This window comes from Salmo salar, chromosome 12, assembly GCF_965601325.2.
Source record: "Salmo salar chromosome 12, fSalSal1, whole genome shotgun sequence".
NCBI classification, from domain to species: domain Eukaryota; kingdom Metazoa; phylum Chordata; class Actinopteri; order Salmoniformes; family Salmonidae; genus Salmo; species Salmo salar.
In genome coordinates, this window is record NC_138302.1 from 75,137,569 (window position 1) to 75,151,519 (window position 13,951).

General features: G+C 47.7%; 1 protein-coding gene across 1 annotated transcript in view; it reads right to left on the minus strand.

Moving 5' to 3' along the window:
- Window positions 1–251: 251 nt before the first annotated feature.
- LOC106565913 (uncharacterized) overlaps window positions 252–13,951 on the minus strand; it is a 104,824-nt gene continuing 91,124 nt past the window's right edge. Inside the window, exons 14-38 of the mRNA XM_014133599.3 lie at window positions 13,458–13,589; window positions 13,217–13,345; window positions 12,980–13,108; window positions 12,020–12,154; window positions 10,580–10,714; window positions 10,329–10,454; window positions 10,078–10,209; window positions 8,933–9,061; window positions 8,685–8,816; window positions 8,419–8,547; window positions 7,981–8,109; window positions 7,715–7,843; window positions 7,450–7,578; window positions 5,352–5,480; window positions 5,042–5,170; window positions 4,789–4,917; window positions 4,524–4,655; window positions 2,789–2,917; window positions 2,557–2,685; window positions 2,277–2,405; window positions 2,031–2,159; window positions 1,812–1,940; window positions 1,570–1,698; window positions 1,288–1,416; window positions 252–1,014 (exon numbers count right to left, since the gene is read on the minus strand). Of these exons, the coding sequence (XP_013989074.3) occupies window positions 944–1,014; window positions 1,288–1,416; window positions 1,570–1,698; window positions 1,812–1,940; window positions 2,031–2,159; window positions 2,277–2,405; window positions 2,557–2,685; window positions 2,789–2,917; window positions 4,524–4,655; window positions 4,789–4,917; window positions 5,042–5,170; window positions 5,352–5,480; window positions 7,450–7,578; window positions 7,715–7,843; window positions 7,981–8,109; window positions 8,419–8,547; window positions 8,685–8,816; window positions 8,933–9,061; window positions 10,078–10,209; window positions 10,329–10,454; window positions 10,580–10,714; window positions 12,020–12,154; window positions 12,980–13,108; window positions 13,217–13,345; window positions 13,458–13,589 (3,188 nt within the window). The 3' untranslated portion in view covers window positions 252–943. The remainder of the gene's footprint in view (window positions 1,015–1,287; window positions 1,417–1,569; window positions 1,699–1,811; window positions 1,941–2,030; window positions 2,160–2,276; window positions 2,406–2,556; window positions 2,686–2,788; window positions 2,918–4,523; window positions 4,656–4,788; window positions 4,918–5,041; window positions 5,171–5,351; window positions 5,481–7,449; window positions 7,579–7,714; window positions 7,844–7,980; window positions 8,110–8,418; window positions 8,548–8,684; window positions 8,817–8,932; window positions 9,062–10,077; window positions 10,210–10,328; window positions 10,455–10,579; window positions 10,715–12,019; window positions 12,155–12,979; window positions 13,109–13,216; window positions 13,346–13,457; window positions 13,590–13,951) is intronic.

A 13,951-nucleotide genomic window follows, 5' to 3' on the forward strand; every position in this document is an offset into this window, starting at 1 on the left:
TTTGCCTTGAAGAATCTGCAAAAATCCCAGTGTCTAGATGTGCCAAGCTTATAGAGACATATCCCAAAAGACTTGCAGCTGTAATTGCTGCAAAAGGTGGCTCTGCAAAGTATTGACTTTGGGGGGGTGAATAGTTGTGCACGCTCAAGTCTTCTGTTTTTTGGTGTTATTTCTTGTTTGTGTCACAAGAAAAAATATTTTGCATCTTCAAAGTGGAAGGCACGTTGTATAAATCAAATGATACAAACCCCACCAAACAATCATTTTTAATTCCAGGTTGTAAGTTAACAAAATAGGAAAAATGCCAAGGGGGTGAATACTTTCGCAAGACACTGTATGCGGTATATGCACAAAATCCATCAAAATTCCCGGGGGAAATTACAAAAAAACTAAACATTAAATATTTTAACATTGCCAAGTATACAAAACAAATATCTCAAGAACAGCAGAGTGAGTCAGTGGATCTCTGAAATCAAGAATGTGTTAGTGGTGGACATTAAGCCCATCTCCACACACATCTCCTATGTCCCGTAGGTTCTTTGTCCAGGATGGGAGTGTGCAGAGGAGGGTAGTCCTGGTAACACCTGGTCACAACATCCAGGACCTCATCACTGATGAGTCAGGCCATGCCTGAGTGGGCGCCGTACATATACACTACACACACAATGAAAATCCCTTCACAGTTCAAAACACAGATACGCACGCACACCAAAGCATTATCCACCAGAGCAAATTTCCCCTGAGAGTCTATTTCTCCATGTCTGTCATCCAGCTACTGTGGGCGCAGCAATATCCTCTCCTGTTGGGGTGTGTATGTCTGAAATAATAATATCCACACTTTAATCCACTTCAGTTTGGCTTCAGGGAAGCTTGTGCTGCTGCCTCAGTCTCTTACAGTCGGAGGCTCATTGAGGGGATTGGAGCCTCCACCCAAAAGGGGGAGCTATAATGCGTTATCGTCCAGATGTGAGTTATCCTCCCTCCTGCTTCTGTAGGGGAGGCGTGGAGGCCCACCTGAGGACAGGACACACCGTGAGAGGAGCTGTCAGTTTACTCTTTATCTCAGCACACATTCATTATAGACAAACAGCACCACGGAGGAGAAATGCAACCTCAACAATTCTGTCCAATTTCACAACAGACAAAACAACTTGTCAGCACTAAAATAAGTTGTTCATTATAAACATGTCAGTTCCAGTGAACTTTTCTCTCCAGTCCAGCTCCATTATACCCAGTCCTGTACTGTAAGGGAAGTGTGGTGTGTGTGTGTTGTTGAGTTACTATTACCTTCCTGACAGGTGAGTCCGAGCCAGCTGTTGAGACAGGTGCAGCGCCCGTTCCGATGGTCACAATAAGCCCCGTTGTCACACTCACACCTCTCTGTGCAGTCTGGCCCATAGCGGTTTGCTTTGCAGTCTGACAATAAACACACATGCAGGTAAGACAGACACAAGAATATAATTGGAAATAGGCTCAGATGGGGAATATTGGGTTGGCACTTGCTGTACTACCATCACATAGAAATTACTGAATGCTTCCAATTAAACATACAGTATTACTGGCTCTTACCAATTTCACACCTGGGTCCAGTCTTCCCTGAGGTGCACAGACACCTGCCACTCACAGGATCACAGGGTGTGCCCTCCACACAGTCACATGATTTGGCACAGTTCACACCAAACCAGCCCTGGTGACACTCTGAAAGGTGACATGGTGGAGAGCAACAACACATTTAGTCTTTCTTCTATAGATCCTGCAATTGGTGGTTCATCGTAGATAGTATGAGGTCAGTTATGTGGCAGATGTCTCACCTCTGTGACAGCGGGAGCTGTGGTACCCAGGAGGACACACACAGAGGCCTGTGGAGGGGTGGCAGGACGCCCCATTCAGACAGTCACACTGGAGCTGGCACAGAGGGCCATGGAGACCAGGAGGGCATGCTGAGGACAGGCACAGGACACTTTCGATAGAGGATGCAATGCCAGTGTCTTTCACTGTTCTGACTGAGTGCTGACGTGTGTGTCACTCACCATTTTCACACTGACGTCCGTAGTATCCTGGGATACACAGGCAGGTTCCTGTCAACCTGTCACAGCTTCCGTTGTTCCGGCAGTCACACTTCAGCTGGCAGTTAGCTCCAAACGTCCCTGGGGGACATTCTATCACACAAGCAGACAGACACAGTGAGACAGCAGTTAAACCCATCTCATCACCTGGATGACTTAGCCATTTCTTAGGATTTTGCATAGGTCTACTTACTGTACAGTATCGCTCACCTGTATCACAGTGAGGCCCGGTCCAGCCCAGACCACAGGTACAGCTTCCAGAGACAGAGTCACACAGTCCTCCGTTACTGCAGTTACAGCGCTGAGCACAGTCCCCTCCAAACCATCCAGGAGCACAGCCTGCCAATACACAGAAACTACACATTACAAACACACACATATTACAGAAATCTCTTTACCTTATAGACAGACAGAGACGCAAACAATCATATTGGTGTTGTAAAAATAATTCCACACTGATCTGTTCAACTAGATTCAGTAGGAACTGTACCTTGTCCACAGTCCTCTCCTCTTCGCCCAGGGCTGCAGTGACATCTACCAGTGACAGGATCATTCTGTGCCCCCTCTCCACACAGCACCACGCGGGCACAATCATGCCCATAACGTCCCGCTAGGCATGCTGTAAAAAGAGTACAGAGCATTAGGGACCATAGTGTTAATCCAGATGCTATGCTATTACTGCATATACATTAAGTGATTTAAAAAGCTGAGTATGAACTTACTGATGTTGCAGTGTGCTCCGATGAACCCTGCTGTACATTCACAGGTGCCAGTGGTGGAGCTGCACTTCCCCCCATTTTGACACCGGCACTCTCGCTCGCAGTTGGGACCATACCAACCTTCCACACACCCTAGGAGCCAAAACAAAGCATTTGACCAGAAATCTTTTAACACACTAAAAGCGAGAATAAAATACAAAAAGAATCCCTAGAGCAATGACATCCCCTATGGAAGGATATGAAGGTGTCATTACCAACAGAGGGTAAAGTAAGTAAATGCACGAGCCTTGGCCTGTGTGAGATGGAACGACTCATAGGAGCAGGAGCCTATCTCCTGTTTCTGTAGCGTGAGGTAGCTTGATGTACAAGTACACTAGTGGAGGCTCCTCAGAGGAGGAAGGGGAGGACCATCCTCCTCAGTGAATTTCATAAAAATGTCAATTGTAAAACATTTAAGTTATCCCTTTTAGATAAAATTATAATCACGTCACCAAATAACTGATTAAAACACAATATTTTGCAAAGGTCTACAGTAACCTCAGCAGCACTCTGTAGGGTGGCACCATGGTGTAGCCAGAGGACAGCTAGAGAGACAGAGAGAGATTGTCATTTTTTTTCCATTTCAGTTTTACTTACTTAGCTAGCAAATGCATCTAGCTAGTTTAGCCTACTTAAACACCCTGCTCAAAGAGAGGGATACTATGTTAGCCAGCCGGCTATGGCTTTCCAACACAACACTGGAACTCTTCCAAGTCAAGGTAAGCTTTTGGTATTACTAATTTATTGCCACCGGGGCCCGCCGGTGTAACTGCTTACTGACTGTACACTGTAACGTTACCGCATGATTGTAGTGTGTTTACTAACGTGTTAGTTCTATGAATTATGCTGACTATGACGTTACTTTAGCTAATATGGTGACAACGATGTAGGCTGAGTGTAGTGGTTTGGCTTGGAAAGCTTTTTTCGCCTGGTAACATACAGCTGATGTGTTGTGCGTTGAAGTCCACAAGCGAAGGGAAGAGCAGGAATACAACGTGGCTGTTTTGAGAGTGAACTCTGTTTACGCGTGATCAGGGGTGTATTCATTCCGACGATTCTGTTTCTTAAATGGAAGCAAACGGAGCAAAAACGGGCATAAACATACCAGAATTTGTCCAATAGAAACTTTTGTTTGCAACTGTTGGACTAATGATTACACCCTATATCAGCTAGATGCAGGCAAGAGTGTGCAAGGCGGTATTGAATGTCACTGTCTGGCACCTCAAATGTGTCTCTCGAACTGTGTGCACCTTAATTCTCTTTGATTGGGTGGACAACATGACAGTTCATGCTGCAAGATGAGGCTATAGTTTCTGGGGGCTCCCGAGTGGCGCAGCAGTCTAAGGCACTACATCTCAGTGCTAGAGGCGTCACTACAGACCCTGGTTCGATTCCAGTCTGTATCACAACCGGCCATGATTGGGAGTCCCATAGGGCGGCGCACAATTGGCCCAGCGTCGTCCAGGTTAGGGTTTGGCCGGGGTAGGCCGTCATTGTAAATAAGAATTTGTTCTTAACTGACTTGCCTAGTTGAAAAAATGTGCCTTAATGCCAAGCAGAGATGCATCAGGGCCCTTTTTTCAGTCTTTGGTATGACTTGGCCAGGGATCGAACTCCCAACCTTCCAATCTCAGGGTGGACACTAACAACAGGGCCTCTGAGTTGGTACCAGCAGAGCGTGGTAGTGTACAATACATACCCTGGTTACATTTAGGACCCTGGAAGCCTGGGGCGCAGTAACAAAACCCAGTCACTGGGTGGCAGAGCTGGTTGGTCTCAGAACACTGGCACACCTGGTTACAGTTGAGCCCATATGTCCCTGACAGACAGGCTGGTGGGGACAGACAGACAGACAGACAGACAGACAGACAGACAGAGGTAAGCAACATGTAAAAGGAGACATTACAGCTGAAAGTCCAGATTGACAGAGAGGAGAAAATCTGAGAGGGTAGTACAGTCCTCACTCTGTTCGCAGCCATTGCCAGTGAATCCAGGGGGACAGCCACACTCCCCAGAGACATGGTGACAGGAAGTACCCTGGGGACAGGTGCAGCGTTGCACACAGCCCTTGCCATGGGCTCCAGGTAGACAGGCTGGAGGTGAAAAGGAGCGGCATTAAAAATCCTGAACATGTATGGCTGAAACTCCTTTCAGCGATAACCTGTGTGCAACAGGTTATGACAATATAAAAAGTTGTTATCATTAAAACTAGGTTACCTTTGTCACAAAGGGGTCCCCTCCAACCTGGTGGACAGAGGCAGTGCCCGGTGACGTGGTGACAAGGGGCGTCATGCTCACACTGACAGCTCTCCTCACAGCCAGCTCCAAACAGGCCTGACCCACAGGCTGAGGGGGAGGAAAAGGAGAGAGGAGGAACTCAGAGACTGGATGTGACAAGAACATTCACTCACAAGAGGTGCTGTGTTCACTGCTGTGTTCACTGCTGTGTTCACTGCTGTGTTCACTGCACCCAACACTGATGATCACAAAGACAGTAAATGTCCGCTTCTCTGTCTCTCTCTCTCACCTTTTTCACAGCGCTTTCCGACCCAGCCAGGACTACAGGTGCACTTGCCCGTCTGTCTGTCACACTGTCCCCCGTTCTCACACTGACACTGCTGCTGGCAGTCGGTCCCAAACTGCTCCGCTCCACACTCTGTAACGTCAACACAGCAACATGACATCACATCAGAGCAGTGGAACCAACCACAGGCTAACAGGGTTTCTATAGTGTTTCTGCTGAGGACAGCAATACCTTCTCCAAACCCGGTGGTCTGACCTAGCAGGACGTTGGCTCCAGGAGGTGATAACTAACCACAGAGTGGAGTTGCTAGGTAACACAGCAGCAGCATTAGAGGTTTCCTGTGCCTGGAGTGGAATACGGGGCCTGGGGCTGAGTTTGGCATGGACGACCCATGGAAAGGTTTATATGGGTGCTATGGGAGGATAGTGTGTGATGCAGAGTAGAGTGGTGAAATAGAGCCTCTTCGTTGGTCTAGAGGGAGATGTTTGCAGGGCAGACAGGAGACTGTGGTCTAGCAGACTGTCTGTGGTCTGAGGAGCATGCAGCTCTGTGTCACACACACTGCCAGGGAACAGCACCAGGCAAAAACAAATGAGCTAAGCCAGGGCAAATTAGGATGGAGACTCATTTGTTTCCTGAATACGCTTGGATTGCGTCCTACCTGACAGGTCGCTCCTACCAGGTGGCGTGGCGAGAATCTGTCTCTGCACCACGTGCTCTCACCACTGGTGTCCCCCCAGGGCTCTGTTCTAGGCCCACTCCTATTCTCGCTATACACCAAGTCACTTGACTCTGTCATATCCTCACATGGTCTCTCATATCATTGCTATGCAGATGACACACAATTAATCTTCTCCTTTCCCCCTTCTGACAACCAGGTGGCGAATCGCATCTCTGCATGTCTGGCAGACATATCAGTGTGGATGACGGATCACCACCTCAAGCTGAACCTCGGCAAGACGGAGCTGCTCTTCCTCCCGGGGAAGGACTGCCCGTTCCATGATCTCGCCATCACGGTTGACAACTCCCTTGTGTCCTCCTCCCAGAGTGCTAAGAGCCTCGGCGTGACCCTGGACAACACCCTGTCGTTCTCCACTAACATCAAGGCGGTGACCCGATCCTGTAGGTTCATGCTCTACAACATTCGCAGAGTACGACCCTGCCTCACACAGGAAGCGGCGCAGGTCCTAATCCAGGCACTTGTCATCTCCCGTCTGGATTACTGCAACTCGTTGTTGGCTGGGCTCCCTGCCTGTGCCATTAAACCCCTCCAACTCATCCAGAACGCCGCAGCCCGTCTGGTGTTCAACCTTCCCAAGTTCTCTCACGTCACCCCGCTCCTCCGTTCTCTCCACTGGCTTCCAGTCGAAGCTCGCATCCGCTACAAGACCATGGTGCTTGCCTACGGAGCTGTGAGGGGAACGGCACCTCCGTACCTTCAGGCTCTGATCAGGCCCTACACTCAAACAAGGGCACTGCGTTCATCCACCTCTGGCCTGCTCGCCTCCCTACCTCTGAGGAAGCACAGTTCCCGCTCAGCCCAGTCAAAACTGTTCGCTGCTCTGGCACCCCAATGGTGGAACAAGCTCCCTCACGACGCCAGGACAGCGGAGTCAATCACCACCTTCCGGAGACACCTGAAACCCCACCTCTTTAAGGAATACCTGGGATAGGATAAAGTAATCCTTCTAACCCCCCCCCCCCCCTTAAAAGATTTAGATGCACTATTGTAAAGTGGTTGTTCCACTGGATATTATAAGGTGAATGCACCAATTTGTAAGTCGCTCTGGATAAGAGCGTCTGCTAAATGACTTAAATGTAAATGTAAATGTACAGTAAAACAAACCACTGGGCCATTGTTCTAAATGGTTTCTACCATTTCAGGTAATGCTATTCTTAGGCATGTCTGTCCAGACTACTCCAGCCAGAGCCTGATGCTTTTCCATAGCCTGTATTTCTAGTAACTGAATGGGGAACAATTATCCTGATTGGATAAATGCTTTAGGTCAACAGTCACAGAACATGATATTATATGGTAGTAAGGCATGAGTATGGTCACTTAGGGACATGGTGACTCTATGGCTGTTTCAGTACCACTCACCTAGCTCACAGGCTGCGCCCATCCACCCGCTGGCACACGTACACTGCCCACTGATTCGGTCACACGTGGCTCCATTCTGGCACAGGCAACGCTGGCAGCAGTCTGCTCCATAGAAGCCTACTGGGCATTCTAGAGGGGAAAATGGTAGACCCATGTTCATTACTTTATAGCCCTACAAATATTTTCTTTACAGGACACATGTAATGTATTGTGGATAGTAAGATAGGAGTAGTAATCTGCTCCTACTCTCCCTGTCCACACTCACCCTGTAAGCAGCTTGGCCCTGTCCAGCCTGGTGTACACACACACTGCCCGCTCGCCGGGTGGCAGCTACCATTGTTATGGCAACCACAGGTTTGGCTGCAGCTCTCCCCGTAGAAACCAGCCTGGCATGCTGCAACAAAAAGATAAGAAACTGTTTACTTCTAAAGAACAAATCATATCAATGTTAAACACAAATTGGTAATACATATCTGATATGAAATGTTTTATATTGTAGGCTGTCTGAAGTGTGGGAAGTCCAATACTAACTCAGGTTGCAGGTAGGACCAATCCACCCTGCAGGACACACACACACCCCAGTGACATGGCTGCAGTGACCTCCGTTCACACACACACACTTCTCCTGGCAGTCCAACCCATAGAAGCCCTGGGGACAGGCTAAAACACACACACACACACACACACACACACACACACACACACACACACACACACACACACACACACACACACACACACACACACACACACACACACACACACACACACACACACACACACACACACACACACACACAGAGCCTTTACTTCTCAGCAAACAATAAAGCATATCAATCCACAATGTTAATAACTCAATGATTCCTATAAGTTAATTGTACTGAATTACAGATACAGTTCAGTCTATGGATACGATTTATAGTTTGGGTTCTGGATAAGGTTTAGAGAGATTTTGGGAGGTTCTCTTACGTTTCTCACAGAAGGTTCCAGTCCAGCCCACCAGACAGGTGCAGGCTCCGCTCACATGGTCACATGTCCCCTTGTTGTCACACTGACAGTGATGCAGACAGCCTAGCCCAAAATAGCCCACTGGACACTCTGAGATACAGAGTAACACAGGTACAGTAGGGAGTGATAGGTGTGTGTTCTGAGATAGTACTAAGACTAGACTGAAAGGAAACAACCCACAAACACCTGCTATCAGATATTTTGGTTGAGGACTCTCACACACATACTGTCATAGCATCGTGTCCCGGTGTAGCCGGCCTCACAGTTACACTGGCCCGTCACCGCATCACAGCTCCCATCGTCATCCTGACAGTCACATTTCTCAGCACAGTCCACCCCCCAGTGCCTGGCATCACAGGCTGCCATGGAAACAAAAAGAGACATTTTAATTGAACAGTTTACATTCAGTGAGAGTAAGCTATATTTATTTATTTGTATTCATTCAAGACTGTGTTCAATGCCACACCCACTCTACCTTTCCTGCAGTTGTGTCCGGCCCAGCCAGGGGCACAGGTACAACGGCCCGTGACAGGGTGGCAGCGCCCTCTGTTTTCACACAGGCAGCGCAGCTGGCATCCAACACCAAACCGTCCTGTCGGACATGCTACAGCACACAAACATACTGTATGATAAAGGACTGTGAGCCAAGGAGTCACACAAACATACTGTATGATAAAGGACTGTGAGCCAAGGAGTCACACAAACATACTGTATGATAAAGGACTGTGAGCCAAAGAGTCACACAAACATACTGTATGATAAAGGACTGTGAGCCAAAGAGTCACACAAACATACTGTATGATAAAGGACTGTGAGCCAAGGAGTCACACAAACATACTGTATGATAAAGGACTGTGAGCCAAGGAGTCACACAAACATACTGTATGATAAAGGACTGTGAGCCAAAGAGTCACACAAACATACTGTATGATAAAGCACTGTGAGCCAAGGAGTCACACAAACATACTGTATGATAAAGCACTGTGAGCCAAGGAGTCACACAAACATACTGTATGATAAAGGACTGTGAGCCAAGGAGTCACACAAACATACTGTATGATAAAGCACTGTGAGCCAAGGAGTCACACAAACATACTGTATGATAAAGCACTGTGAGCCAAGGAGTCACACAAACATACTGTATGATAAAGGACGGTGAGCCAAGGAGTCACACAAACATACTGTATGATAAAGGACTGTGAGCCAAGGAGTCACACAAACATACTGTATGATAAAGAACTGTGAGCCAAGGAGTCACACAAACATACTGTATGATAAAGCACTGTGAGCCAAAGAGTCACACATACTCTACATACTGTGAACACACATATTGGAATACCGTACAGTAAGTTCCCATGACACTGGTCGAAATGACATGCAAGCATCTGACAGCATTTAACAAGAAAACCGCTGGTTACACAAGAATAACATTTTCCTTCTCTGTGAAAACACAGTGTTTATGACCTGTCTGTGGCTCAGACGGAGGGGAATGTGGTGTGGTTGATGTTTTATTGGCCCACAACAAGCTCATCAATCTTTTAACGTCTCTTTCTAAAATTAAACCACAACTATCACAAGAATCTTTGATCACAGTTCTTCCATTGGCTCACTCATACTCACAGTTCTGACAGAGCTGGCCCATGTGCCCAGGAGGACAGGAACAGGTCCCATTGTGTTTGTCACACACTCCTCCATTCTCACAGGCTGGACAGGCCTCACGGCATCCCGCACCCCAGAAGCCCTTCACACACACTATAGCACAAATAAAGAGTATGAGTTAGCGTCATCATCAATATATCACAATGTTTTGACATAGTTGTCAGGTGACATGATAAAATCAACTCAACTTAATGATCTGATTGTTCTCTTACCATTCTCACAGCGTTTTCCTGATGTTCCTGCAGGACACTGGCACTGGCCACTCACTCTGTCACATGGAGCCCCTGAGCAGTCACAGGCCTGAGTGCAACTTGGCCCAAACCTCCCCTCTGGACAGGCTAAAGGAGAGGACGGAGAGACAATGGTAGTCTTACTAAGAGAGGCTGCATACGATATTCCTACATAGTGACCCCATGACGTCAGAGAATTATGCCCCTCCCATATGACCAACAGGACAACCTACCTTGATCACAGTTGTCTCCACGGCGACCAGCCGGGCACAGGCGTTGGCACTGCCCGGTCACATGATCACAAGACACTCTGGGCGGGCACTCACATTTGTTCTCACAGCCTGGGCCAAACGTGCCTGGGTCACACTCTGAGGAGGGGGCGGAGGAGAGGAAAGTTAGACACATAAATCCCTACAAAAGGGCTGCATCTACAGCTACAGAACAGTGTGTGATGTAAAGGGCTGCATCTACAGCTACAGAACAGTGTGTGATGTAAAGGGCTGCATCTACTGAACAGTGTGTGATGTAAAGGGCTGCATCTACAGCTACAGAACAGTGTGTGATGTAAAGGGCTGCATCTACTGAACAGTGTGTGATGTAAAGGGCTGCATCTACAGCTACAGAACAGTGCGTGATGTAAAGGGCTGCATCTACAGCTACAGAACAGTGCGTGATGTAAAGGGCTGCATCTACAGCTACAGAACAGTGCGTGATGTAAAGGGCTGCATCTACAGCTACAGAACAGTGCGGGATGTAAAGGGCTGCATCTACAGCTACAGAACAGTGCGTGATGTAAAGGGCTGCATCTACAGCTACAGAACAGTGTGTGATGTAAAGGGCTGCATCTACAGCTACAGAACAGTGTGGGATGTAAAGGGCTGCATCTACAGCTACAGAACAGTGTGGGATGTAAAGGGCTGTATCTACAGCTACAGAACAGTGTGGGATGTAAAGGGCTGCATCTACAGCTACAGAACAGTGTGGGATGTAAAGGGCTGCATCTACAGCTACAGAACAGTGTGGGATGTAAAGGGCTGCATCTACAGCTACAGAACAGTGTGGGATGTAAAGGGCTGTATCTACAGCTACAGAACAGTGTGTGATGTAAAGGGCTGCATCTACAGCTACAGAACAGTGTGTGATGTAAAGGGCTGCATCTACAGCTACAGAACAGTGTGTGATGTAAAGGGCTGCATCTACAGCTACAGAACAGTGTGTGATGTAAAGGGCTGCATCTACAGCTACAGAACAGTGTGGGATGTAAAGGGCTGTATCTACAGCTACAGAACAGTGTGTGATGTAAAGGGCTGCATCTACAGAACAGTGTGTGATGTAAAGGGCTGCATCTACAGCTACAGAACAGTGTGGGATGTAAAGGGCTGCATCTACAGCTACAGAACAGTGTGGGATGTAAAGGGCTGTATCTACAGCTACAGAACAGTGTGTGATGTAAAGGGCTGCATCTACAGAACAGTGTGTGATGTAAAGGGCTGCATCTACAGCTACAGAACAGTGTGTGATGTAAAGGGCTGCATCTACAGCTACAGAACAGTGTGGGATGTAAAGGGCTGCATCTACAGCTACAGAACAGTGTGGGATGTAAAGGGCTGCATCTACAGCTACAGAACAGTGTGGGATGAGGAAGATGAGCATACATTTTTCCTGCCACTGACCTTCCCTGCACGCGTTGCCTTGCCAACCGGGCTTGCAGATGCAGGTGCCGTGGCGACGGTGACACTCCAGAGTGTTCTGTTGGACACACTCACACTCCTCTGAACAGCCCGGTCCAAAGGCCCACTTGGGACACACTGGATAGGGAAGGAGATAACATGAAAAATATTGAATAAGACCTGAATGTTATCGATATACACTGAGTATACAAAACATGCTCTTTCCATGACATAGACTGACCAGGTTAATCCAGGTGAAAGCTATGATCCCGTATTGATGTCACCTGTTAAATCCACTTCAAGCAATCAATCAAATGTATTTATCAGCTGATGTCACAAAGTGCTGTAGAGAAACCCAGCCTAAAACCCCAAACAGCAAGCAATGCAGATGTAGAAGCATGGTGGCTAGGAAAAACTCCCTAGAAGGGCCGGAACCTAGGAAGAAACCTAGAGAGGAACCAGGCTATGAGGGGTGGCCAGTCCTCTCCTTGCTGTGCCGGGTGGAGATTATAACAGAACATGGCCAAGAAGTTCAAATGTTCATAGATGACCAGCAGGGTGTAGATGAAGGGGGGGGAGACAGGTTAAAGAAGGATTTTTAAGCCTTGAGACAATTGAGACATGGATTGTGTATGTGTGCCATTCAGAGGGTGAATGGGCAAGACAAAAGATTTAAGTGCCTATGAACGAGGTATGGCAGTAGGTGCCAGGCGCATCGGTTTGTGTCAAGAACTTCAACACTGCCGGGTTTTTCACGCTCAACACTTGCATTGGAGTCAACATGGGCCAGCATCCCTGTGGAACGCTTTCGACACCTTGCAGAGTCCATGACCCGATGAATTGAGGCTGTTCTGAGGGCAAAAGGAGGCGTGCGACTCAATATTAGGAAGGTGTTGTTAATGTTTTGAACACTCAGTGTAGGTAGAGATTAGAGGTGAGGGGTCAGCAGTGTGAGTGACTCACGTAGATGGCAGAACCTCCCGTAGAGTCCAGGGTCACACAGACAGGCTCCGTAGGTGCGGTGGCAGCGCCCGTTATTGGCACAGTTACACTTCTTATTGCACTGTTTCCCATAGAAGCCCTTAGGACAGCCTACAGACAACAACGCATTGTTATCAGGCAACTGAACGTTTCAATGGTGTGTGAATAACTGAGAATGTTTTTTGTATGTACAGTATCTGTTAACCAGTAGTTACTCACCATCCTGGCACATGTCTCCACTGACCCCAGGTGGGCAGCGACAGTTCCCAGTGACAGGGTCACAGGTGGCTCCGTTCTTACACTTACAGGGGAATGAGCAGTTCCTGCCGAAGGATCCCTCGGAACAAGCTGTTAGAATAGAATAAAACGTTATAGAGAAACACACAGACAAGATTGATCAGATTAGTGATTTACTGTGTTGAGAGTGCAGTGTCTGTGTACACTGTGTGTATATACTGACTCTGGTTGCAGATGAGGCCTGTCCATCCATCGGGACAGTGACATCCATCCCTCCCTGGGCCACACAGCCCTCCGTTAGAACAGTCCTCACAGGTCAGGCTGCAGTCATGGCCAAACATGTTGTTCAGACACACTGCATACAGGACAGAAGAGATTACTGACTATAACGTTCTAGAAAAAGATCTGCTTGTGGTTAGGGATTTGCAAATCTTCAACTCAATTCTTCCTAGCAACCCCTGGTGAGATGACCTTAAAAAATACAATACTGATTACTGTTTTCACATTAATAAATCAAGGAACAACACAAAACAGATCCTATGGCTCTCTGCCATAGCCCCCTGCCACAGTCTATAAGCTTCCCCATTACTACAGAGGTATACAAAAAACAGCCTCAGAATATAAGGCTAACCAATTTGCCTCCTGCTGTGGGGTATTTAATTGCTCAGTAACTAGTAAGCAAATAAGGAGGTCTGGCAGTCTACCTCCTGTTGCTCA